The 24,873-nt window shown below is 41.7% G+C and overlaps 1 protein-coding gene across 1 annotated transcript; it reads right to left on the reverse strand.

Annotated features, from left to right (window-relative positions):
- Positions 1–258: 258 nt before the first annotated feature.
- tmem91 (transmembrane protein 91) lies at positions 259–14,547 on the reverse strand. The gene is made up of 5 exons (XM_048264509.1): positions 13,923–14,547; positions 9,877–10,025; positions 8,501–9,007; positions 5,225–5,371; positions 259–3,148 (listed from the first exon to the last, which is right to left on the reverse strand). Exons 3-5 carry the CDS (start codon positions 8,912–8,914, stop codon positions 2,993–2,995), a joined length of 717 nt encoding a protein of 238 aa, XP_048120466.1. The 5' UTR covers positions 8,915–9,007; positions 9,877–10,025; positions 13,923–14,547; the 3' UTR covers positions 259–2,992.
- Between the last annotated feature and the right edge of the window lie 10,326 nt (positions 14,548–24,873).

Raw genomic sequence — 24,873 nt, forward strand, 5'->3', positions numbered from 1 at the left:
TTCAAATGACAAGTTATTGAAAGTCAACCTAAATGTTGACTAGGCACAATCATTTTTACCCTTGACCCCGTAATAGGGGACAGAGGCTATTGTAATTAGGTGTGTGTGTGTGTCCGCTCACATAACTTAAAAGCTGGTCCTAGAGGGTCACCATAAGTTGGTTCCTATGGAATATGATTACATTATCAGCCATTCTGAGTGCAGCTATGACTAAGTGAATTGACATTTGAGGTGGGCATCAGACGACACACAATGATAAAGAGTCTGGCAATAAACCAAGTTTATTAAATCAGTATAGGAATTGCATTGTTTATATTTACATTAACATCAGCAGAGTGAACAGGAGAATCTCACAGAACATCCTGATCAGTTTAGGTCTCATGTCTTACTTACTGAAAAAGACTTAACTGCAGTATTTCACCCTTGTTACAGGTGATGGGGAAGAGACCTCATTACTCAAGTATGCAGCTCTACAGTACCGTTATTAACCTAACTTACACATTTAGCTTTTGCCTCAATTTTTAGCCCATGCTTGGTCTCTCACTTGTAGTTCGAAGCTGGGTGTCAGGAAGCGCCCTTAATGAATTCTTTTATTTATTTATGTTCAATTCATAGGGCATTTTGATCTGAATGTGGCGCTTCTGTGTGTTATTGAAAGATAATACAATTCCTAAGATTGATAAAAAACAAAAAAATGATGAATCTTGATACTTAACGTTTGCATACTCTTATGAAACATGATTAGTTTTTGTTTCATGAAACATGATCTTTCATGAAAATCCTTTACATGAACATGGAGGCTCTTGGCAAGTTGGCATGCAATGGCCCATTAACACACAGAATACTTAAAACGTTTAATAGAGGCCATTTCATTAGTAGGGCTGAAAGAAGTTGATTCCACTGAAATAACGATGTGCTAGTGGAGGTATGCTTGTCTAGACAACCCCACCAGAACTAAATGTGGACATATGGCCATTCTTTTTAGGTCACATACTTCTATATCTTGTTACACCCTTGTATTTAAACAGGTAAGTACTGAGTAGTTGCTGAAAAGAAAAACAGTGAATACATTTACAACATTTTTTCACCAAAAACAGTGTGTCATGAATACATAAAAGTATTAAACAACAAATGGAAAAAAGGTGGTTGCATAATGTGTGTATTGTACAAAATCACATGACTAGTTTGGCATTTTCTTCTCATAGCAGCTACCCCATACTGGCCACTGCAGCAAAGTTTGCCTTTGGCACATTTTGTCATGAGAGCACTTACTGGCAGTGTGTCCACTGCAAACTACCCTTACATCCCCATCACGAAGGCTTATCCATATGATGCTGGAGTCAGTAACTGACTGAAGTGCAAAATGACCATGCATGCTGACAGTGATTTTAAAGCCATGCTCTGGATGGCAGGTGTGTGCATAGAGACAAGGAAATGGCTCTCTCCTTTCATCTCAGCGTTGTGGCCTGCCATTTTCACAGTCCGATTCAACTCCTTGAACTAGTGTTTGCAACCTTGGGTCATATCCAGCATGAATTCAAAAAAGGACACCAAAAGGCCTTTTTTTTTAATTAAGCAGGTTTAGAAACAATTAAAAATGCACTAATGACATGCATGCCGGAAGACATGCTAAGCCAGGCTAATAGATGGATGTCTTCAATTGCTGCAGTGTAAATTTCTGTCTATAAAATGCTGTTCTGAAATGTAATATTTTCAAGGTTTTGACTTCACGTAGCTGTCACACTGAGGAGAAAAAGACCCCGGGACTCAGTTGTGCTTCATCATCAGCAGGTGGAATAATTAAAGGGGTCATGCCGCAGTAAAACATTTTGCCTTGTTAGTTTTGAAATAAAAAATTTGTGTCGCTGTGACCAGGGGATGCACTGGGCTTTTTAAATTTGACAGTTTTCTTCCCTGTCTGAAATGACCATATAGGAAGGTAATGGTCATAGAGCATGGGAAAATTAGAAAAGTGTATGTTCTACATCACATTGCTCTCATTTGGTAAGCTCCCTCCCCTGTTAGCAATCTAACAATACAACTAAAGATGTTCACAAGTCAGAGTGAAGCATGTGCAATTATGTATGTACATGAAACATCAAAATAAAAGCTCAGCTGCAAAATCAGACTATTTTTCCTATGGTATTCAGAGCAGGCTAGAACATAATGAGAAAGCCAAAGCTAAAAATCTTGTAGACTTTACAAAAGCATCTTAGGGAACCTTATAAAATGATTGAGGAGTGTATGCCATGGCTCTTCTAAAAAAATGTCCTTGTCAAGCTGTGAAAGATGTTGCTATAGAGCTCTCCCTTTTTTATTAGTTAGATGTGTGCAATCTTTCTACTAGTTTTTCCCTCATGACCTTTCTGTGTGACAACAAATGTATTTTTTAAGATCTAAGCACAACACTGGAAATCGAACTGTAAGCACTTCCATGGACTTTGGTTGTAAATGACCAAGCTCTTGTGGATGGTGCCTTGCAGGAGTTCAGTTTTTGTCTTTTGCCTTCCATCAACCCTGATATCTGAAATGCGTCTGCTTGTTGTCTGTCATTGATATTTTCCTCAAACAAAACCAATATTCCAGTGACTGTTCTTGCCGTACATTTAACATACAGTAGGAGAGAGGTGAGGGTTAGTTAAGGCTGAATGGGAAAAACTGTAATATGTGAAGAATGTGTATTTACTCATGTCTATCACTCTATGTGTAACACCATTGTTTTAAACATGTTCCCATTCTGTTGGTTTGTTCTTGACTGCTTTCTGTTTGTCTTTAAGGATACTGTATGTTGCTTGGTCCAGTTGATTGACATGACACTTATATCTATGCCAGTTGGGAGCAAGAAATGGATCACTTTTCATAACACAGTGTAGTTTTTGCTTTACAAACATAATTACCATAAACACTATAGTGAGTACAGTGTGTGTGTGCGTGTATGTGTGTGTGTGTGTGCATGTACAAGAGTTGTGTATGTGGTTTAGGTAGACTTGTCCTATGGTGGTTTCCCAGACAGGTAGGAAATGAGGGCAGCAACAGCACAGATGTATGTGATGATCCCGAAGATGATGGAGAGCACAGAGAGCCACAGGGCTTGACGGGACGCTGCATTAGCACTCTGGAAATCCCCTTGAACTGCTGCTTTATTAGTCTGAGATGAACACCATTGAAAGAGAAGAAAGCACACATACAAAACATTAAAATTATGTTATAATACTATTTACACACTTTATCTTTAATAAAGGAAGCAAAAAATATTTTAGTGAATTTTCTCACATGCTAGTAGTCATTGCATTGCAGAATTTACCAAATCTCTAAAGTTTTTTAGCATGTGCCAGATATCCTTACCTGCCCTTTCTGCTCTCTTATCTATTTTTAGAAAGCAATATCTCAGCATTTGACATGTAGGGTGAGCTGTCACACTTGCTCCAAAATGAGGGGAGCTATCTCAAAAATGAAATTGATACATTTTGTGACTCCTCACCCCCATGACTCAACATGTTTGCCTTACTAAAGGTCAAGGTTGTTCTTTTACACAGACAAAATGGCATACAGCATGTCATATTTAAAGCATTACTATTTACATTTTATGTTTTCCTGTGATGGTGATAATAGTGTTTGATTTGATGTTTTAAATACAGTGTAGCCAAAGTGGCACGTGTGAATTTGGTCAGTGAAAGGCGATGTGATAAACAAGCAAAATGGGGAGAAAGGGAAGAAAAGGAACATTTCAGGCAAAGAAATGAGCAACAAAGAGGAGCCATTTCCAGAGGATGCAGATCAGGAATAATGTCTCTGCCTCATCTCTGTGAAACTATTTTAACTGCTGGCAGAGGAGGCTTGGGTTCCAGGTGTGAAATGCAACAAATACTGTAGGCGCATACTGCAGGCACTTCAGAAAAGGTGATGGCTGGTTGCCAGAACTGTGGCTTGGAATGTGATAGTAGTCTGTTGAGACAATGGCCTGGCTAGAGTGGCTATGTGAGAAAAATAAACCAACTTTTACAATTATGTGTTATCTGTTCTGTTTGATAATCCAGTGCGACAACTCATCCATTTGTGTGACAATCAATTTAAATTTAATGGCTGATAATTTTGTTATAAATTACATCATATGACTCTAGTGAAGATGAAGTATGTCCCCAAGGATGAGGTTTTTCATTTTCATCATGATCATGTATTGTCTTATTGTGAGAAAAACTCAATATGCTAACATGCCCTATATTTTTCATCCAGTGAAATATTTATCAAAGCATCCTTATTTCCAGTTTAATGCTGTGAACTGAAATTCTTTTAAGGTTAGTGGCATTCTGGAAGTAAGAAATAGTAATACAGAGAAGAGGTATTTGAATTGGTATGAATATTGGACATGGCAAGGCCAAGATGATCACCAGTGGTGATTGTGACTGTGATTTTAAGCAGTGTTGGCCTTATGCACTATGTATTTTGGAAGCATTACTGTAATAATAATAATAGCCTAATAAGTTTATTTTATATAGCGCCTTTCTCAAACCCAAGGTCGCTTTACATAGTAGGAAGGCAGGGAAACACAATAATAAACAAACAAACAATACAACAGAGACAAAGGCAGGGAAACACAATAACAAACAAACAAAACAATACAACAAAGACAAGTTATCTGTATGGAACTATGTGTTGGGTGTGGAGGAGAAGTGATCATTAAACAGAAAGGTCTTGAGATGTGCTTTGAAGAAAGGAAGAGAAGGACAGGCACGAAGAGGTTGGGGGAGGGAGTTCCAGAGTTTGGGGGCCAAGGCACTGAAGGACCTGCCACCCAGGGTGGAGAGTCTGGAGCGGGGGATAGCCAAGAGGTTTTGGTCAGAGGATCTGAGTGAGCGGGACGGAGTGTAAGGGGTCAGGAGGTCACAGATGTAGGGGGGAGCAAGGTTGTGGAGGGCTTTGAAGGTGAGTAGTAGTACTTTGTATTTGATCCGGGACGGAACTGGTAGCCAATGGAGTTGATGGAGAATGGGGGTGATGTGTGCTGATCGTCTGGTATGGGTGAGGAGCCTGGCTGCAGTGTTTTGAATATATTGTAATCTTTGAAGGGTTTTAGTGGGGAGACCAAGGAAAAGTGAGTTGCAGTAATCTAAACGGGACATAATGAAAGAGTGAACTGTACCCACCTATTACTGATTCAGAGTTTTTATATCCAGTGATGTCAGTTTAAGTGTCATCCCTTCAGTGTCATTGAGTACCAACATACCTTTTGTGATAGATAGAAAGCTGCGATTCCTAGTGGCCAGAAACAGCAGAGCATGGAGAAAAATGCCAGCCCAAGGTAGTCCTGAGGAACCATCAATGGGAAGTTGGTTTCGCTGTCTGTATCACTGAACTCATCACTTGAAGAATCCTTCGAATGAGAATAATTTGATTTTGTCTTAATTGTTATGAAATTCAACAAATATTTTCAGTTTTTCTTTCTTTTATCACAGAAAAAGTTAATTACAACATATGGCGATGTAGAGATTTTGGAACCACGTTCCTGGTGACTGTTCCTGGAACAATCTTTGATTAAGACATTAATATATCTGGCACACAAGTCTACCAACTAGATTAAACACCTGGTCCATTTTGTGAGCATAAAGCTATCTTCTGCAGTAACTTTTTGTCTCTGCTTCTAAAATTGAGTTTCTCAACTAAATTACCCTAAATTTGCGCAATTCATAGCCTGGTTTCACCAGACTCACTCACTTCACGAAGAGAGTCTGGCTACTCTCCATTGGGAAATTACCAACCATAGCATCGTAATGGGCATAGACTTAAAGTTAGCTTCAAAATCATTGAGCTTTACCAATCGCATTTGATCAAAGATTCTTAATGTTACTTCCTCTATCCCCTAACCTTTACAAACTGATAATAAACTATATCATATCAGCAGTCAGGAAGTAGCCAAAGTAGTCTTTTGCTGTATAAATTTACACATTCTAACTGCAACTTTATAATGTTTGCAGGCATTGATATTACCGTGCTATTAGCACCGCCACCATATCTTCAGAATAACTGCATGATCATGCCTCCATCAGGCATTCTGTTGATCGCCGACCGTGCATGTGTGCGTGGTTCCGTCCATAACAGCACAGTATTTGTTTGTCATCTCGCAATGAAGTTGAAGGATTTTCATCAAACTTTATACTAAAAAGCCTACATGGTCTGTTTTGGTACTTGAGGTTATTGAGTCAAAGGACAAGGTCACATTGTGCCCCACATGTTTGTGTGATATCATAGTTAATCACTTCAAAGGCAGCATCTTCAGATTGAGTATTCAAGATTGTGGGGTCAAAGGTCAAGGTCTGGTACACTTCAGGGTGAAGGTATACTGAAATGATTTGAGCTGAGTTTGTTTTCATTCTCTCAAGCCTGATCATTTGTGCTGATTTTGGGTTGCCATAGAGATATAGAGAAAGGATGCAAGAATGCACTAGATTAATTTTTTGGTCTGAGGTGGTCTATGTCTTTGGTGTTGTTACTCATTCTGCTGAATGTTAAAGGCTCCTGTCATGATTCAGTCAGTCTGATTTAATAATGAAGGACAGATCGTGTCTCTGGAGGGCCATGAATGCGGCAGGAGACAGAGTACCTGGCTGCGGCTGGTGGCTGGGTTACAGAGCACAGAGGAGCGTCATTTTGATCTGTGTGTTGACTGTATGTGGAGCATGTCCCAAAAGAGGGCCTACATCTAAATTACTTTGTGCTCTACGTTAACTGCACATATGTTTCTGTTTTGATGCAGAAAAATGGTCTTTGAATTATCTTTATTGCATATTTGTTGTGCAATGACAGCCAAATCCTCCGGTGCTGTTGGGTGAGAGCTGAGCAGAGGTTATTTTTTATTTCATGGCCAAAAAAGAATATTTATATTTTGTATTTGAGTTTTACCAGAGACTTTCAAATGTGGAGACACAGCACTCAAAAATACTCTATAGAAATGCATGGGCCTAGTTTGTCACGCCAATATGGCTGTTGTCTACACATATCCCACCCCTTCCTCGGCAAAACGTCGACATGTGAATACATTGAGCCAATCATGTGGTGTGTTGTGAATACATTGAGCCAATCATATGTGTTGTGAAGACATCGTGCCAATCATGTGTTGTGAACTCGCCGCTGGAGCAAGATTGGTGTTGTGAAGCCTTGCACACGGGCATTTCTGCCGAATAGGATGCCCGATGAGTGCCCAAAAAGCGTTGTAATATGGCCGCCGAGTGGAGGAACTTGCCTAAAAGGACTATGGTTTTACTATTTCAAGCCCTATGCAGTTTTGACAATTTCTTTGCTGTTTTCTCACTTTTTGCTCGCAGGTTTCTCTGCAGAGCTCCCCCTACAGCTTCAGAGTATATATTTCATGACACTCCTCAATCTCCAATCTCCTCAACTCCTCAAAGTTGCAAGGCTGGTTTTTCCGCTCACAGACGCTAGGGGGAAGTGAGATGCCAACCATTCACCCCAGAAAAAGTCATATAACTATTCCAATGACTCCAAAGCTGTCGAGTTAAGGTAAATTAAGCTAAAAGAAACTGTATAGTTCTCCTTTAAATAAGTATAGATACATTCTTTTCCAATACATGGAGTACTGCATAGACAGTATTAGTGTTTTTAAATGTAAATGCTCTCTCTCTCACTATGCAAGTTTTGTTTTACCTCAACATAACAGCTTCAAAATCATTTTGATGGTAAACTAACTTGTAATAGGGGGAATTGTGCACCCTTGGCAGCCATCTCCTAGCCCTCTACTGAGAACCAGCCATCTCCTAGCCCTCTACTGAGAACCATCTCCTAGTCCTCTACCGAGAACCATCTCCTAGCCCTCTACTGAGAACCAACCATCTCCTAGCCCTCTACTGAGAACCAGCCATACCAGCCATACCAGTCGACATGGCTTTCCAGAAATGATCTTTGCCTGTTTGTAAACAAATCTACATGTACCTAGGGGGGAGGGTGCTAGCCATGATGACAGTTGTGTAAAATACAAATACTCTGACACTGCCCAGTAACTAAACAAATCCAAAACTACATTGGATACCTTTAATTGGCATGTCAGTATTATCACATATTTAATAGAACATTCTATATAATATAATATAATATAATATAATATAATATAATATAATATAATATAATATCAGTAATAGAACGTTCCTCTTGTCATCATGTTCTTCAAGTAATCAGGTTTGCACCTGCTTTATAAATTAGGCTTAGTGCAGTTCTCCACAATATCCATCAGTCCTCCATTTCATTATATTTAATACTATAGCCCTTTTCCCCTTCTGCCCTGTTTTAGTAACCCAGAGCTGCATAATGATAGAATCTTCAAGTTTTTTTTAATCACAAGATTTTGTTCTTAGAAGACTTCCTTTCAGTTCTATAAAACCCTTTACTCTTGAATCTGACCTCTTTGCTTTTCTTCACTGGTAAATATAACCAGCAAGACAAGCATAAGACTGTATGTCACCTGAGTTAATGATAGTCAAAACCTTCTTACCTCAAAATCTGGCAGAAGGTCATCCTCATCATCCATACTATAAGAGAAGCTGTGGGAATCTTTGACCTCCCCCAGCAGTTTCCTCTCAAGAGGGGAGTTGGGTCCAATGTCCACAAAGGTGGTCTCCAGATAGTCCTTACTATGCAGGCCCAGGGAGTCTGTGGGGACCCACATGGGGCCAGTGGAGTAGAGAGAGTCCAAAGTGTTGGGAAGAGAGCACGGATCGAGAAACTGCTGGTGGTGGATGTCTGCAGACGCACAGTAACTTCTCCAGGCCAGAGAGTGAAGTGCTTTCTCATCCTCACACCTCACCAAAATGCCTCTGTAGACTCCACCACTAACCTCTGGCCCCATACAAGAGCCTTTTGGGCTGTTACCTAGCAAGGGATGCTCCAGTTCATCGAAAGTCTCCATCACTGCTCTGTTCCCAGACTGATACGACAGATCGGAAGTATGATGAGCAGCCAGCAGTGGCCTGCTTTCTCACCTCGCCCCTCGAGAATATGTCTGGATTAAGAATAGAGATTTAGCCAGTCTGAATCAGCAGATGTCACAATAATCCATGCTTAATCCAATTTTTCAATTTGTGTTGTATTGTGTTGTTTATTCCCAGACACGGGTAAGAAAGAAATTGTGATGGAAAGAGAAAATCCTCCTGGCTTGTCCTCGTGTTTTTAATATTCACAAGTGACCGTGCCTAGAGAGAGTGTGCTAGTGTTCTAATCTCCCACATTTTTCATGTCAGGAACTATTTGCTCCCAGGGGTGGCCTGTCTCCTCGCTACATCTCTTATGTTACATGATAGAGTGGTTCAGTGTTCATCAGTATGCTAATGGTTTGTGTTGTGCATAAGATTCAGCAATGGAAGATCTGTATTAACAGCTGGGAGAGAGTACAATCTCTGACATCGAAAACGTAAGACAATTCTATCAAGGGTTTTCATACATTGTCCATTCCACACATTGTTATAGTCTGTCCATGTTTTGGTCATTTGGTCAATTACTTTGTTATCTCTGAAGAAATATTTCATTCAGTCCAAAATTGTTTCCTATTGTATCCTAAAAGTTAAACAAAAAAGCAATTTGATATAATGTTGTAAAGATACAATTTTTTTTTAAGGAAGTCCTTCTTTCTTGTAAAAAATAAATGATGTATGAATACAGAACAGAAACTATGTACAGTTCCCTCAGGGACTCACTTAGTTCTTTGCCTAATAGCTTTACACCAACAATACATCTGACATGGAGCCATATAAGCAGTGACCTCTTGTGTCTTTTCTCTAGTATCCAGACAGACGTATTGTCATGTTGTTGTTTGAAGACATAAGGACCACACTGAGGAAATCAGAGTCCCACAGATGGCTATGTGTGTGTTACCTGTGCTGGTAGCTGTCCCCTGGGGACATGCATTTTTAATGCATCAGGTCTGCTGAGTACAGGTTCCAGTTCCTTCTATGGAGGACAGTGGAGGTGGTCTTTGTTCTGGTGCCGGTACTGCTATTCACCACAGGTACACCATGGCAATGCTGAAATTAAAATGAGACAGATGACAAATCATTTGTGTGATGTTGTAAACTGAAACCTCACATCTGAAGATCTGTTGAACCTCCTCTGGGTGTATGGAGACATGTGCCAACCTGGAATTGGACAGGGGGACAATTGGACAATTGGTCCAACACCAACAAATTGCCATAATATATTTGGGTTTACACATATTTTCACATGTGTTTGCAGTCAACCATCCACAATCTTGCCCTAATTCTTCCTCCTTTGCAATTCTGTAAGCCAGGGGTTTTCAACCAGTGGTCCGCAGCCCACTTGTGATCATGGATTCAGTAATGTAGTTGCAATGTAGGAATCAGTATTTTATTCACTGGTGATCCTGGGGTTACATAATTAGTCAAAATGGTGGTCCCTGGTCAACAATCAGTTGAAAAACCCTGCTGTAAGCCATAGATAGCTAACCTTAAATACAACACATTTGTAAGACAGCTCAGATCCCTGTATGGTGCCGCTGAATTGTGGTGGACACTAAAATCAGCTGTGTGTTGTGTCACTATATTGGTGTATGCCTGGACCAACCCTGATTGTTTTTAAGCTGTTTCATAATTTGATAACAAACTTGCTCAGTGCTCAAAACAAAAACATCTTGTCCTTTGTTTGATGAAAATCATTCCCCAAGGTCAACAATTATGTCCTGCCGATCCTCATAGCTCTTGACCTTATCTCCTGACACTCACTAATGTACTATGCCGTTAAGTCTCAAGGGCAGTCAGATGGAACTCTGTATCTGCTAGTTTGGTGATGAAAATGGGATGGAAATCCTTAAATTCAATTTGATGATACACAAGCATGTACAGTTAGTTCTACCTCCATTATATTTGCGTGCTGGATTTTCTGTGCAACTTGTTGCTATTCTCTCTACTTCCACCATTGCATTTTTTAATAACATTGTCACAGAGTGACATTAAGACCAAAATGATTTGTAAGTGCAATACTGGGTGCTGAGGAGTACAGGATGAGGCTGAGGCAGAGAACTCAGAGCGGAGATAAAACTGGCCCTGGTATAATAATAATAAGAGGAATGAAGAAAAAAGAAGGAATTGGATTGTGACTGAAGAAGAAGAATATGATGAGAGAGAAAAAAAGAAGATAAAGAAGAGGAGGACGAGGACAAATCCAGGACAGACTCAGCGTGACATGCTCTCATAGCGAGTGCCTATTCACCATCAAAGCAGCTCCGTCAGCGCTATTATGCGCCTGCTCCCCTCCCCTCCCTGATTTCTGCCTCTCTTATGAAGCATCCCGTCAGGTTGAGAAAAGGATACCAGGACAGCAAATCTCCAATGACACTTTTAAAGAGAAAAGATATTCTAGTGCACCCCCCCCTCTAGTTCTCATTCTCTCTTTCCATGCCTCGTCTTCCTCTGGTACACAGGCAGTTATCACAATAGCAAAATGCATCGACAAGGAGCTTGTTATGACAAATATTTTTGTGTACTGTCTGTGATGTCCATAAAATGTCCACAACCAAACCAAAACAGAAACTATGGACAGTTTGCAGGCAGTATGGATTATCATGGCATTCATTTGCTCTGGACTACTGAATCTATAAAATTCATTCCCTATTAAATAAAACTGGGTCTGACTTTGACTTTTTAACCTTCTATTGCACCAGACAGCTTAGAATAGCATAGACCTTGAGCCTATCAACAAAATGGTTTCACTCACACCATCATGTTCCTTTGTATTAGAATGGGATAAAGGATAAAAGCTTTCCTTTTGAGATGACCCTATGAATGAGCATATTTGGTGAGATTAGGTTTGCAGTTTGTCATTCTGTGGAGTCATTTGCACTAATAGCATCTTGGCTGGGTGATTAAGGTCTTCTCTTAAACCAAGTTGTTTTGTTCCACCCCTCAGCAGTACATCTGTGCTCTCCGAGGAAGGATGAGGAGGGGCTGTGGGAATGTCTTTAGAAACGGATCATTTTCAGCCCATTCTGATATAGCTGTAACTATTATGTGCACTTGAGAAAAGAAAGCAGGCTGGAGAGAGGAAAAAGAATGAGCATGTTTGCAAACGTATAGGGGTTTCCATGGAAATGTTGGTAGCATACTGTATAGAGGCACAGCAGTCTCCTCGCCCACGGCTATGTTTCCCCCCATGTTGTTTTGTTTTTATTATCACGCTCTCGCTCTCTTTCTCCCACTCGATGTGTGTATCTGTGTGTGAAATTGACTGGACGTATTTGTGTATAGCTGCTTTTTTTGTTTATTACATTTCACCTGCGGCACTTATTATTTCAGCCTCTTGCACAACTGGGATATTTTTTTCATGCCAGACCTCCCAAGTCCAAAAGCGTTAACACACCATTGCTCTGCCATATCAAATCAACATAATAATTAACAAAAGCAGCAAGCACCAAATGTTCTGTTGATATTTATGTCAAAGTCTATTTTAGACAACTGTTGTAGAAATCCCCAAACCTGGCCAAAAATTCCAAAAGATGATGTGATGGAGGGTAAGGAGCGCAGATAACGTTTTTTTATGACAAATGGGCCGTCTTAATGATACTCTCTGTGCTCATCCTGCATTTGCAGCATTCAGCCGTGTTATTGAATTGTGGATGCTTGGTTTGATGGAGTGGGAGTCGGGGTGGGTGTATAAATCCTAAAGTGGAAAGCACATGGGCTTTTGTGTGATTGCTTTCCTATAAGCTTTAGCAAAGGAGGTCAAACATGTACCCTGAACACCTTAAGATCAGTATCTGGCCACACCCCAGCATGGGGGTGTGGGTTGGGGGGTGGGGGGGGGGGGTTACTGGTGGAATTATATTTAAAAAAATCTTTTCAATTGGATATTGTTGTAAATATTAAATTATTCAGTCAATGTTTGTTGCTTCCTAAGATCAACAGCGGTCTAGCGCTCCCGTGGCTGAGCCCTAACCAGAATGGCATGAGCCCACAGGCCAGCGCGTGGGCATGAGAAGAGAAGAAACATTGCCTTGGATCCCACCTCCTCAGGCTGGACAGCTCATTCAGTCCACAGATCTTTCATACCACCCAGAGGGCACACACAATATTCAGTATCAATCACTGGACAGCCCACATGAAACCCTCGCTGTGCAGATTAAAATATGCCCAGGGTGTGAATCACAACAGTGGGGCCAGTGAGGTGTGTGTGTGTGTGTGTGTGTGTGTGTGTGTGTGTGTGTGTGTGTGTGTGTGTGTGTGTGTGTGTGTGTGTGTGTGTGTGTGTGTGTGTGTTTGCACGTGAGTGTATTTAGGTGGAAAAAATTACATTACGTCAGTCTGTGAATTACAGGGGGATGCTTTGTGTCAGAAACACTGTTACACAGCCTACTGTAATGCACCCTTTTCTCTGCCAAAGCCATACAGTATCTATGCTCACTCTGTTTCAATCTCAGGTATGACAGGCCAACATTATGTATCATGCAAATGCAACCTTTTTTACCATACACAAGAGGACTACACAAGACAGTGTTGTCATTGTTGGTTGGGCGGTTCTCTTCTCTAAACAATGTGCCCTTTCCTTAATAGAATTACATTTATCCCCTGTGGCAATGATGTAACAAATCCATGGTTAATTGTCACAAAGGAGCCTCTGGCTTTATGGTACTTTAACACAAAGCAGTGAAACAAATGCCAATTAAAGACAATTAAACTCAACATTAGCTTCATGCGTTATTTTATGCGTCACATTTTAGAATCTTTATGAATTGAAAATTGGTTGTAGAACTGGAACATTCCATTACTCTTGATTTCTTTGTTTCCACAGCCTGCTGCATCAAGACATCCATCAAGTTAATGACCGTTATACCCGTGAGCAGCGCAAAGAGAAAGCCACTCAGTCCCAGTGTAGTTAATGTGATCTCTGAGTGCTCCTTGAGGAGGACTTACCCTGTTCTGTTCTCTACCTCTGCTCATCCAGAGCTGGTCTGGGCTCTAGGCATTTACTCAGCTTCAGCATAACGTTGGATAGAAGCAGAACACAAGATATTCCTGCCTGAAGATCCAAGCATCACACTCATTTTGTCCTGTCAATGAAGCGTGCGTTGTAGTTGTTGAGTGTATAGTACGTATTTGTGAGAAAGCAGACGTGAATGGGTGTGAGTGATGAAGTTTGGCTGTCCAGGTGGATGTTTATCCTGCTTTAGGCATTTGCTCTTCTGTTTATGGTTGCAGGTGCTGCTCACATCTTCCTGCGCTGCTGCCAGATGAACATGTCTGTAGCGAGGACAGAAGTTTCTGGTGATGTGCTCTGCATTTGTTCATTCTCTTTTCCGCATTATGTCCTTTATCCTTCTTTTCTCCTTCCTCTCCTTTTCCTCCTGAATGTCCTTTCTCAACGTAGAGATGTGTAGCTCTTCAAATGCTGCAAGTGTATAGCAGCAATATTGTTTTCAACCACGCTCAGCTTTGTAGTGATTTACAACAAGCAGCACTATACGTTCTCACAGCTACCTTTGCCTCCTTCTCTTCATTCCTCATCTCTCTTGGTTTTGCTCTTTACCCATTGTCACATTTCTGCTCTCCTCAGCTATGTTGTCCAGCCCCCCAACAAATCACTGGGTCCTAAAGCCAGCCAAGTCACATGCTGAGTATCTGGATCCATTCCAGCCATGCCTTTATAAATACTTAAACGCTCTTCTTCTCAATGTCATTGTACATTTGTCTGCCTCTCTTCACAGCTTGCCTTTGTCTTTTTGTTGTGGAAGTATATAAGTGTAAACGGAATTCTTAACAATGACATAACAGCTGAATGCCATTAAGCTGCCAATGTGTCGGTGTATGAAGTTGACAGATGAAGGTAAGAAAAGAAGGAAAAGAAAAACAGAAAAGAAAAAAAGCAAAGCATGGTTTTATTTGAACACCGATGAGTAAGTACGGAAACCTCCTGTCCTGCTCCAGATTGTGAAGTGTCCCTCCAGCTATAGAGTATGCTAACCCTTGTAAGCTCTTTCATTTGAGCTTCACCCCTGTGACCCACTTACTCTCCACTCCTGCTGCTATTTTTTTGGAATTAAGTTTCACATTTAAAAATGGATGGAATGGAGTACATACAGAAAGCTGTCCTACATTCCTTCTTTACTAAAAGGAGCTTGCAAAGAGATGACAGCAATCAATAAAAATCCCATGGGCTTATGCAGGTTATTTAATAAAATTCCCTGCACATGCCCAAACCCCTCAGTTCTATCTGTGGGCATTCAGAAAAGCCTGATAAAATGAGTCTTCTGACACTTTAGACACACCTAAACTGTATTATAAACTATAATATATGTTCTAAGTAAGAATATCTCTGTTTACCTTCAGTCAAAATAAAGATGACTGAGAGAGAGAAAGCAACACTGCACATTGGTTTCATCATTTTATTTATATTATATATTTATTTATTATTAAATTTATGTATCATATAACACAATGACTGGGAATGTGCTGATAAAGCATTCTCAGGAGACAAACATACGCTACACATTGAAACTAATTGGCAACTTTAAACTAACACTTTTCAAAGCATTATAACATCACCATCTTCAAAATGACCCTGTGACCTTACTACTCCCTAAAACTAAATAAAACTAATGAAGGTTTGAGGTTTTGTGCAGTCTAGTCTACCCTTTGACTGAGAATATGCTCATTTAACAAAATTGTGGTTATAAACTGATTAGGTTTGTATGCGTTTTGTATATTACTGCTATGTATGAAAGTGGCATGCTTTTCAAAAAAATGAAAAAGATGAAATTGATCTCTTTTCCCTTAGAGGCGCTGGTGAAGCAACAAATGAATCCACTCATTTGTGGAATAGGTGTCTGACTCATAATGACATTCATTGCAATCATAGGCAAGAAAAATGTGCAAGGAAAACATACTAATAAACTCCAGAGTGTGAAGACCTTGGAGCTGTAATAACATGCAAGTGGACAACAGCTCCCCACCTCCTCTAATCCACCCTCCCCACCTGTAGGGTCAGAGAGATGGAGGCATGCTGCTGGACAATGGGAGTGGGAAATTAAGCTGAAGAGACTATAGATAGAAATCTCATAGTGACCCCTGCCCTGACCTCTCCACAGATGAAAGAAGTGTTCTGTGAGTACAGGTGTGACATTGGAAGATATGTAGGCTACTGTGTGGTTTGGGAGAGGGGGCTTGAGATCTCTGCCAGTAAACCACTCAGGTTATTACTGAACCACACACACACACACACACACACACACACACACACACACACACACACACACTCACTGTGGATGTAATCTTACAGAGTACTCTAAGAATACCATTGGCAGGGGTCTAACATCTTTTGGCAACACCGTTCATTTTTCCAGGTAATTAAATGGACTGGTGCCAAGCATCCACTTTAAATGCTGACCTCTAGGAGGCCTGACCCAGAAGTACCACAGGACAACAAACAGAGAGAATGTAATCACAGAATTCCCCACTCTCGCTGTTTGACACAAGCACCCTATGCACACGCACAAGCACATTTACAGTGTCCTCACATAGTCCCAAGTCCTCACACATGAAAAATCATCCAGGCATATTGAATGGGACAGATCAGGCAGACAGGCTAAAATAATCCTTTGTGACAGCAAGGCAAGCAAACAGACAAATGAGCTGACCTCTTCAGATTTCTCTCCTCCAAATCATTGTGATGCTTAAAGCACACACGCACTAATGGAAGGGAGACTGCACAGACACGCAATAGACATGTGTCTGCAGCACAGGAAACAAACACATTTATGTTCAAATGGTTTTGTTTTGCACACTAAAATTGAGGCTTTTTGAGAGTAATTTTTTCCCTTGCAAAACAAACATGGAAAATATACAAGGTCTGACATACGCACACTCAAACCACCATTTCTGACAGGCTTTAAAATATTTGTTATTGTAGGGCTCAACTAAATCTGCTTACAGTTGTACAAACGAAAGAAAGTAGTTGAAAACTATAGAGTATGGGACTGTATTTGACATTTCTCGTCTAGGATGAGATGGCTTGTTCAGTATAATGCATGTAAGATCTTCTGCAAGTCATGTTTTATCTATTATATTGACTAAAATGTCCTAAATGCTGAGGATCTTTCCAGGTGATTGTCTCAAAATGTCAAAATTATTATGCATTTTCTGTAATTTAGAAGGCAATTTCTCCACCTGCATTTATCAAGCATATATCATATTGCCTTCTGAAAATAAAAAAGCTCTGAATATAAATGATAGTATAAAAGGCAGGTGAGTTCATGTCAGCAAACAGGCAGACCTGTGCTAGCAACCGTGTGCCATCAGATAGTTTGTTAGCTATTTGTGACCGGTGAGTGTGCATATACAAGTCCTCCGGTCAAGGCGACTAGCCCATGGTCTCAATGGTCTGGCACAGTGGCTACACCTTACATTCTTCCATTTCTCGTCCTTGATCACCTCCACTTGCGCACCATATTCACCTCACAAGGGTTTATGGTGTTACACATATTTGCTTGGACATCATCTCCTATGATACTCTGGGCCCAGTGTTGAATGTATCCTATGGTAGTCTAGCCCTGAGGGGTGCTATTGAGCATAATGATACGAATGTGGGAAGTCCAGTAAAACATGTTTTTGTTTGTGTGATAATTGTTTTGCCTTTGTTTGTTTCTGTTAATTCTGCTACTTCCAAGTGAAAAGGGAATTGTAGGCTGTAGCATGTAATGTGTTTTGGAAAACACTAGGGAGAATATGCTATTAGCAGAGGTCACAGCCACTAATGGCAGTATTACACAACTCTCCTCCAGACTTATTGATGTGTGGTGTTGTTTTGCTGTAATGTTTCTGTTCTCAGCCCTTGAAGGCTAATTTCATTCACCTCACAAGGAACCACTGTAGCTCCTCATTAGGAAGCCGAGATAGAGAGAACATGACAAGGATAATTAAAATCAGACAGGAAAAAAATAATTGTCACCTTCAAAATAAAAGTGAGGTCTGGAGGAAAAAGAAATGGACTCTGCATATAACACCACTTCTTGTTTAACGTACATGAGACGTCATCACTCAACTCACGTGTGACATGTTTTCTCTCTCATCCTCATTTGTCCTGGCCCCTGTCTGACTCTCAATAGGGTTCTGATTTACATTCGCTATCAACACTGTCCCCTGCCCCCCCCCCCCTCCCATCCCCAGCACACACTATTTGGCTCAATCTGAGCCGCTTACTCCGATTCTCACTCGCAGGCATTGTGGGGGGGATTCTGATGAGTATGAGGAAAATTATAAATAATGAAATAAGTGCTGAAGTGGCCGTTTAAGAGGATGAGAATTACCCAGCCAGCAATTCTGTGCAGAGAGACAGTCACGGCTCAGCCTTCAAGGCTTAAACAATGAGCGTGTGCGCCTGTTTTTGTGAGGATGACTGTGTGTGTGTGTGTGTGTGTGTGTGGTTGCGCGTGTGCGCGTCTGTGTGTGTGTGTGTGTGTATGTGTGTGTGTGTGTGTGCGTGTGCGTGTGCGTGTGCGTGTGCGTGTGCGTGTGTGCGTGCGAGCGTGCTTGTGTATGTGTATGTGTGTGGGAAGGAGAATAGTAGTCGTTTAGACAATTAAAGCGATTAATACCCTGAGCCAAGGAGTGGTGGTGTGGCGGGGGGAGACTATGGTAATTGCCACCCTGCCCAGTGCAGATGCCAGAGAGAGGCTTGATGTGGTGGTGAACACTATGAAATGAAATCCAATATTCCTCGGGGGAAATGTTGGACAAATGAAATAGCTGTAGAAAGAGACAAGAGCAGAATGATCAGTAAAAAAACAGAGAAAAGATAACAACAGAAAAAGTACACTGGCAGTTTTATGCTTTGCACATTTCTTAGCTTCATCTTTTCTTTGCGCTCCTTTCCCCACTTCATCATGTGCCTCTTTCTTTCAAAGGAATTGTACAGTTCTGCCTCGGCTGCTTTTTGTCCCTGGGAGAGTAGAGGCGGTTCTCCTCTTGCCTAGGACATCTATTCAGTGTAAAACCTGCCGCTGGGCTGACGTCATCTGCTGCAATGCAAAGTGTGTGTATGGCGGAGAGAAGGAGCGGATAGAGGGGGATGAGAGAGGCATGCTGAAGGAAAAAGGAAAGAGTGAGAGGTGAGAGAGGGAGGAGGGGTAATGAAAAAGAAAGGATGGAGGGAGGGGTAACTGGAGGACACTAGAGGACTGAGAGCTGAAGTGGAAACATGCTGTACGAGAGAGAGAGAGACAGAGAGAGAGAGAGAGAGTGAGAGAGTGAGGTGACAGTTGTTAGCTCAGTTACCATGTTGCAGACCAGCATGAGATGTAGGGAGTAAAAGAGGTATGGATGGACAAGGTGGAGGACATGTAAAAGCAAACATGAAGCGAGCAGGCAGACAGGTATATCCAGGGGAAGTGAGAAGAGGGATGGCGAGGCGTGCAGCTGGGCAGACGCTAGCAATGGAGCGGGTGAGGAGGGTAGACATGTCAAAGGGTGTAGTGGTGTTCTCCTCACTTAGCCTGCGCTGATGGATGTGTTGTATTGGGGGCCTGAATGATTTATTGGAGGAAGGAGTCGGGCGAGGAGAGGAGAGGAGAGGGCGAGCAGGCGAGCGCTGATTAACTGGCTGAGGGAGGGAGGACAAGCACTCCTCTATTATTCATTACTCCAGAGGGGGGGGAAATGGGAACGCAGAATGGAGTCGGAGAAGGAGGCAGAAGGAGGAGAGGAGAGGAGAGGAGAGGAGCAGCAGAGCTGGAGGGCTGGGGAGGGGAGGGCTGGGGAGGGGAGGGCTGGAGAGGAGAGGAGCAGCAGAGCTGGAGGGCTGGGGAGGGGGCTATTCATCACCGTTCTTCAGTAGGGCAGAGCATGTGCTTTGTGCTCCCGTCTGTTCTTTCTCTGCGTCTGTCGGATCTCTGTGTCTACATGACTAGTACCTTCAGACAATGTCGACCAGGCAAGGCTGTAAGGGCCATATACATGGTGGTGGTAAAAGCTGTAGGATACATATGTTAATTGATATAATTTAGAAATTGTAAAAATCTCTAGGGTAAAGGTACACACATAGGCTAAACACTACTTTGTCAGTGTAGACACAGATTGTGTCATGCCATCCAGATAACAACACCATGCCTAAGTTACTGGTAAAGACAGCAGTAATGTTGGGGATTGCGGGGCTTACCCCAGCTCTGGCTCTCCCACAAACTCCCCAGTTGAGACTCCTGCTCCCCAGGAGCCCGCGTGAGTTCACCAGAGGGCTGAGCCCCTCTCTTTGCCATGCAACGTGATCAGCGGAGCCCCATCTTAATGTCACTGGAGTATTGAACTGCTGACAGCAGCGCACGCACCATCCTTGGCCCCATCTGTTCTCTAAGCATTTAGAGGGATGACTTGCACACATTCCTCATGATTTATGCATTATAGATAGTGATGTAATTAAGCCAAAATAAAGTCCCCACACATCCTACTTTATTGAAGACTTATCTGTGCTCTTGACTTGCGTGGAACAGACCCGGAGATATGATTGTGAGCATTGTCTGTACTTGGTTCGTGCCTGTGAATGTTTCAGTGTCTGTGCTTGGGTTTCAATAATTAATCTTGACTCTTGATGGCTTCAGATTTGGGAACACTGCCAGCCGTGGATCCGACAGAAGTAATCTCCTCAGCCCAAATTACACTCAACCATCTGTTTAATAAGTTAAAAAGCCAACATAGAATATTTATTACCTCTATTCTCCTGGAGAAAGAGGAGTCAAGTCGATGTTGTCGTTATCAATGATGAGGTTGTGTGTGTGTGTGTGTGTGTGTGTGTGTGTGTGTGTGTGTGTGTGTGTGTGTGTGTGTGTGTGTGTGTAAGGCTGGACTCAATTATTCTCATGGAAAAAAAGCATGTGGCCCTGAGCATGTGGCCCCCAGTGTTCAATCCCCACTGTCTCCACAGCTGTACTGTACCAAACCCACCTGAAAGCCAAGCATGTAAATATCCTCTTTTCTGAGCTGTGTCATAATGCTTTCCTTTTCTATGTTTCCTCCTGACTAAAGCATGAAAGTTTCACCATATAATCTTCACCCCCTAAGGTTTAATTTCAGACGTGGAGCCACTTTAGAACTGACCTCTGGGGCTAGATATTTGCTGTATAATAAACACATCTTGGTAGCATCATCACCTGGTATGGGAACTCCACAGTTAGAGATTGTAGTACTATGCAGAGAGTAGTGCGCTCAGCTGAACGTACTATAAGAACTCAACTCCCTGCTCTACAAGATATCTATTCCAGAAGAGTACTCCTAAGAGCCCAAAAGATTCTGAAGGACTCTTCTCATCCTAACAATGGATTATTCCTACCGCTGAAATCAAGAAGACGCCTATGTAGTCACAAAGCCAGAACTGAGAGACTCAGGAGAAGTTTTATCCCCAGGCCATCCTAACTCTGAACTCACACTATACTGACTTTGCACACATTCACTCCTCAGCACTCTCAAACATTTCCCAACTCTGAACTCACACTATACTGACTTTGCACTCATTCACTCCTCAGCACTCATGACCCCCACACACACACACACACACACATACACACCTACATGACTTTTAGCACTTTTACATCCCTCTCCCTATGCTACAGACCTTTTATTTATTTTCTTATTTCATCACACATCAAAAAACACACACACACACACACACACACACACACATATCTGACTTTCTCTAACTTTTGCACATCTCCATAGAACTTTTTATTTATTATTTTTGATTTCTCCTCCATCTATCTACCCATGTCCTTGATTGCCTAGCCTTTCTGCCACCACCCCGCACCCCACCCCCATCCCCAACACACACAAAAAAAACCACACACTTTTATATCATCACTGTCATCACCTCACATACAGCACACTGTTTGCTACAGTAAGCCTCCTCTACATGCTTGCTGCACACTGCCCTCCCTCCCTACATACACAGCACATTGTCTTCAGGATCTTCTCCAACACACATCCTCTACATACTTACAGCACACTGCCCCCACCTACCCACACACACACTGCACACACACAGTCACTGCTCCACTCCCCTTCCGCCCACACACACATCTTCACTGTCATCACTCACATACATCATACATACAGTACTCTGCAATAGTAAGACCCTTCACCATACTTGCAGTACACTCCCCCTCTCCCTCTACATACACAGCACATTATTTCATCAGGAAGCTTCTCCAACACACATCCCCAACATACTGCAGTACACCCCCCCAATACACAGCACATTGTCTCATGAGGAAGCTTCTCCAACACACATATTGCACACTGCCCTCTCCCCACATACACAGCACACTATCCCATCTCCCCTGTCATCCCCCCAACACACACACCAAGACCTCTGGCAGTTGGGTTAGCCCCTTGAGCCGTGGATCTGCCCAAGGTTTCTTCCTTGGTAAGGGAGTTTTTCCTTGTCCCTGTTGCTCTTGGGTGCTCCTTGTTGGTGCCCCCCGCCCAATCCCAATCCTTCCCCACCTTTCTTATGCAGCCCTTGCTACTAAACCCCTTCTACTGCACTTTTTTCCCCCCCCCCCCCATAAATGCGCAAATAGGCTGACACCAGACATAACTTCACTGCATTTCTTACTTCCAGTAACTATATGCATGTGACAATAAACTTCCTTGTATCCTTGTATCCTTGTATCTTTGAGGAGTAAAATATTTTTACAAGTCATTCCATGGTTGTCAGTTAAAGGTTCCATTTGAAACTGTCATAATGAACTCAATCAACCAGTTTGAATGGCAGTTAATGTAAGTTCTAGATCTTTACAGTAGAATTCTGGAATGACTTGCAAAAATATTTTACTCCTCAAAGATGTGTATATTGTACAGCAAATATCTAGCCCCAGAGGTCAGATCTGAAGTGGCTCCATGTCTAAAAATAAACTTCAAGGTGTGTAGAAACACTGAACAAAATGTCATGCTTTGGTCATAAAATGCACAATACTTCTCATTATATGAGCTTAACCGCTCCACTATTTAAGCAATATGATACGAGTGGGAGTGGGGTTGGTAAAGGATATCGCCACGGTTGTAATTCGGCCGTAGATACAAGGTTTATTTTAAAATACATTTTGATGTATTTTGTAGTTTCTTTTTATTTTATTTTGAGTTTATTTTAAAATGAGGGTATTTTGATGTATCTTTGCCCATCTTTGCCCATCCCTGACTACAGAAACTCCCTATCAAATTCAGAATTTATTCCATATTTATATCTTTCTTGAATACAAAACCCTGAATGATCTGCAAACTCTATCTGAAGAATTTTACAGTCCCCCGGTCAGCGATCTCCTTACTCTTTAACAAAGTGTTTTTATTTAATTTAAGAGTATCAGAAAGCACAGGGGGAGGCAAAGCAATTTGTTACTGATCCACTTTGTTGTGGAATGATCTGTTCTTAACTGTTGAGATAACAAATACGATGAAAACTTTATTTGTTTATTCTAAAATGACATACATGATGGCGAGTCTAAAAGTCTGGCCATACGTTGCTCTTGGTCTCTTCTCCTCTAGGTTACTTTAGGTTGTCTCTACAAATTATAGTACCAGCCCCTCAGTACATCCTATAATTAGGAATGGTGCATGGAGATCTGGTCTCTGGTGGAAAGGACAGTCTTTGCCTTGACCTTTCTGTGACTCTGGCTTGCTGATTGTAGTTTTATAGCTCCAGCCTGATTTGATGCTGATGGGATAATGTGCATCATTCCTTAGTTATGTTGGGCCAGCAGCCTACTGTTTTGCATTACATATGACAGTGACAGCATTGTCCTCCACAATCACAATTTGTATGCATTTATATACTGTATATGTATTAAAATGTAGCCCACTATTATCAACTCTGCTCATTGCCAGTCCTGCTCTAGACTTCCTCTGCTGCGGGGACTGCCACAACCATCCCCTTAAACGCCCACACATCCTTAAGGGACTGCTATGCCCACTACACTAATTTCAATCTTCAATGTCACATCACCTATGCAGTACAATTATACATTGGAAGCTGATAATGTAAGTCACTTTGCAGTTAAGTTCCCCTGTGGGTCTGTGGATCCTTGTTCATACACCCCATTCTACTACATGCCAGGTTTGTTTAACTGAGTTTTTAACTCAATCACTCTTGCAGTTGGGCGAGGGAAAAGAACAGCTTGGAAGAGAAGCCCATCTGCTCATGGCTGCTAATATATTTATTTGATTTTTACTGGTGGAAGGCACAATGGAAGTAGGCCATTTAGTCATGTCAAACAGAACTGTCATGCTCATGCCAAATCAAAAATATTGTCCCAGATAAAGCATGGCTGAGAAAAGGTAGCATGAAGGATAAGGGAAAGGAAAAAGCAGAAGGCACTCAGGAATTCAGCAATGCAACATCATGGGTTTGACAAAATACAGAGCAAAGGTTATGGAAAAAAAGGAAAAAGGAATTGTGAATGGTCACGTTAGCAAGGGGACCACTTTCCTCTGACTTGAGTACTCTGGTTGTGGCGCCCATCAATAGCGGCTCATTTTGCCCCGTCACAGAAATAATAGGGTTTCAATGAGGCAGCAAACGAGCTCTGCCTGCGCAGAATCTCAACTCAGCACAATCTGTGACTGCTGCTGCTGACTGGTGCAAACACAATTCCAAGAGCTCCACAACATCACCAGTTCTGGGGAGGCAGACAAAAATGTGGATGTGTGCAAGAGAGAGACAGTTGATGTGACATGACTTGTCTTTCATAGGCCCATATTGAAATAAAATGAAAACAAAATTAAATGATTAGAATTAAAACTATTGAAATAGTAGGTAGTGTCCTTTGAAAATATAAAATATATGAAATTGAATTCTAAATGCCATGTGTCTGATCATGGATAAAAGGAAGCC

The sequence above is a fragment of the Alosa alosa genome, chromosome 15, assembly GCF_017589495.1.
Source record: "Alosa alosa isolate M-15738 ecotype Scorff River chromosome 15, AALO_Geno_1.1, whole genome shotgun sequence".
Classification (NCBI taxonomy): Eukaryota; Metazoa; Chordata; class Actinopteri; order Clupeiformes; family Clupeidae; genus Alosa; species Alosa alosa.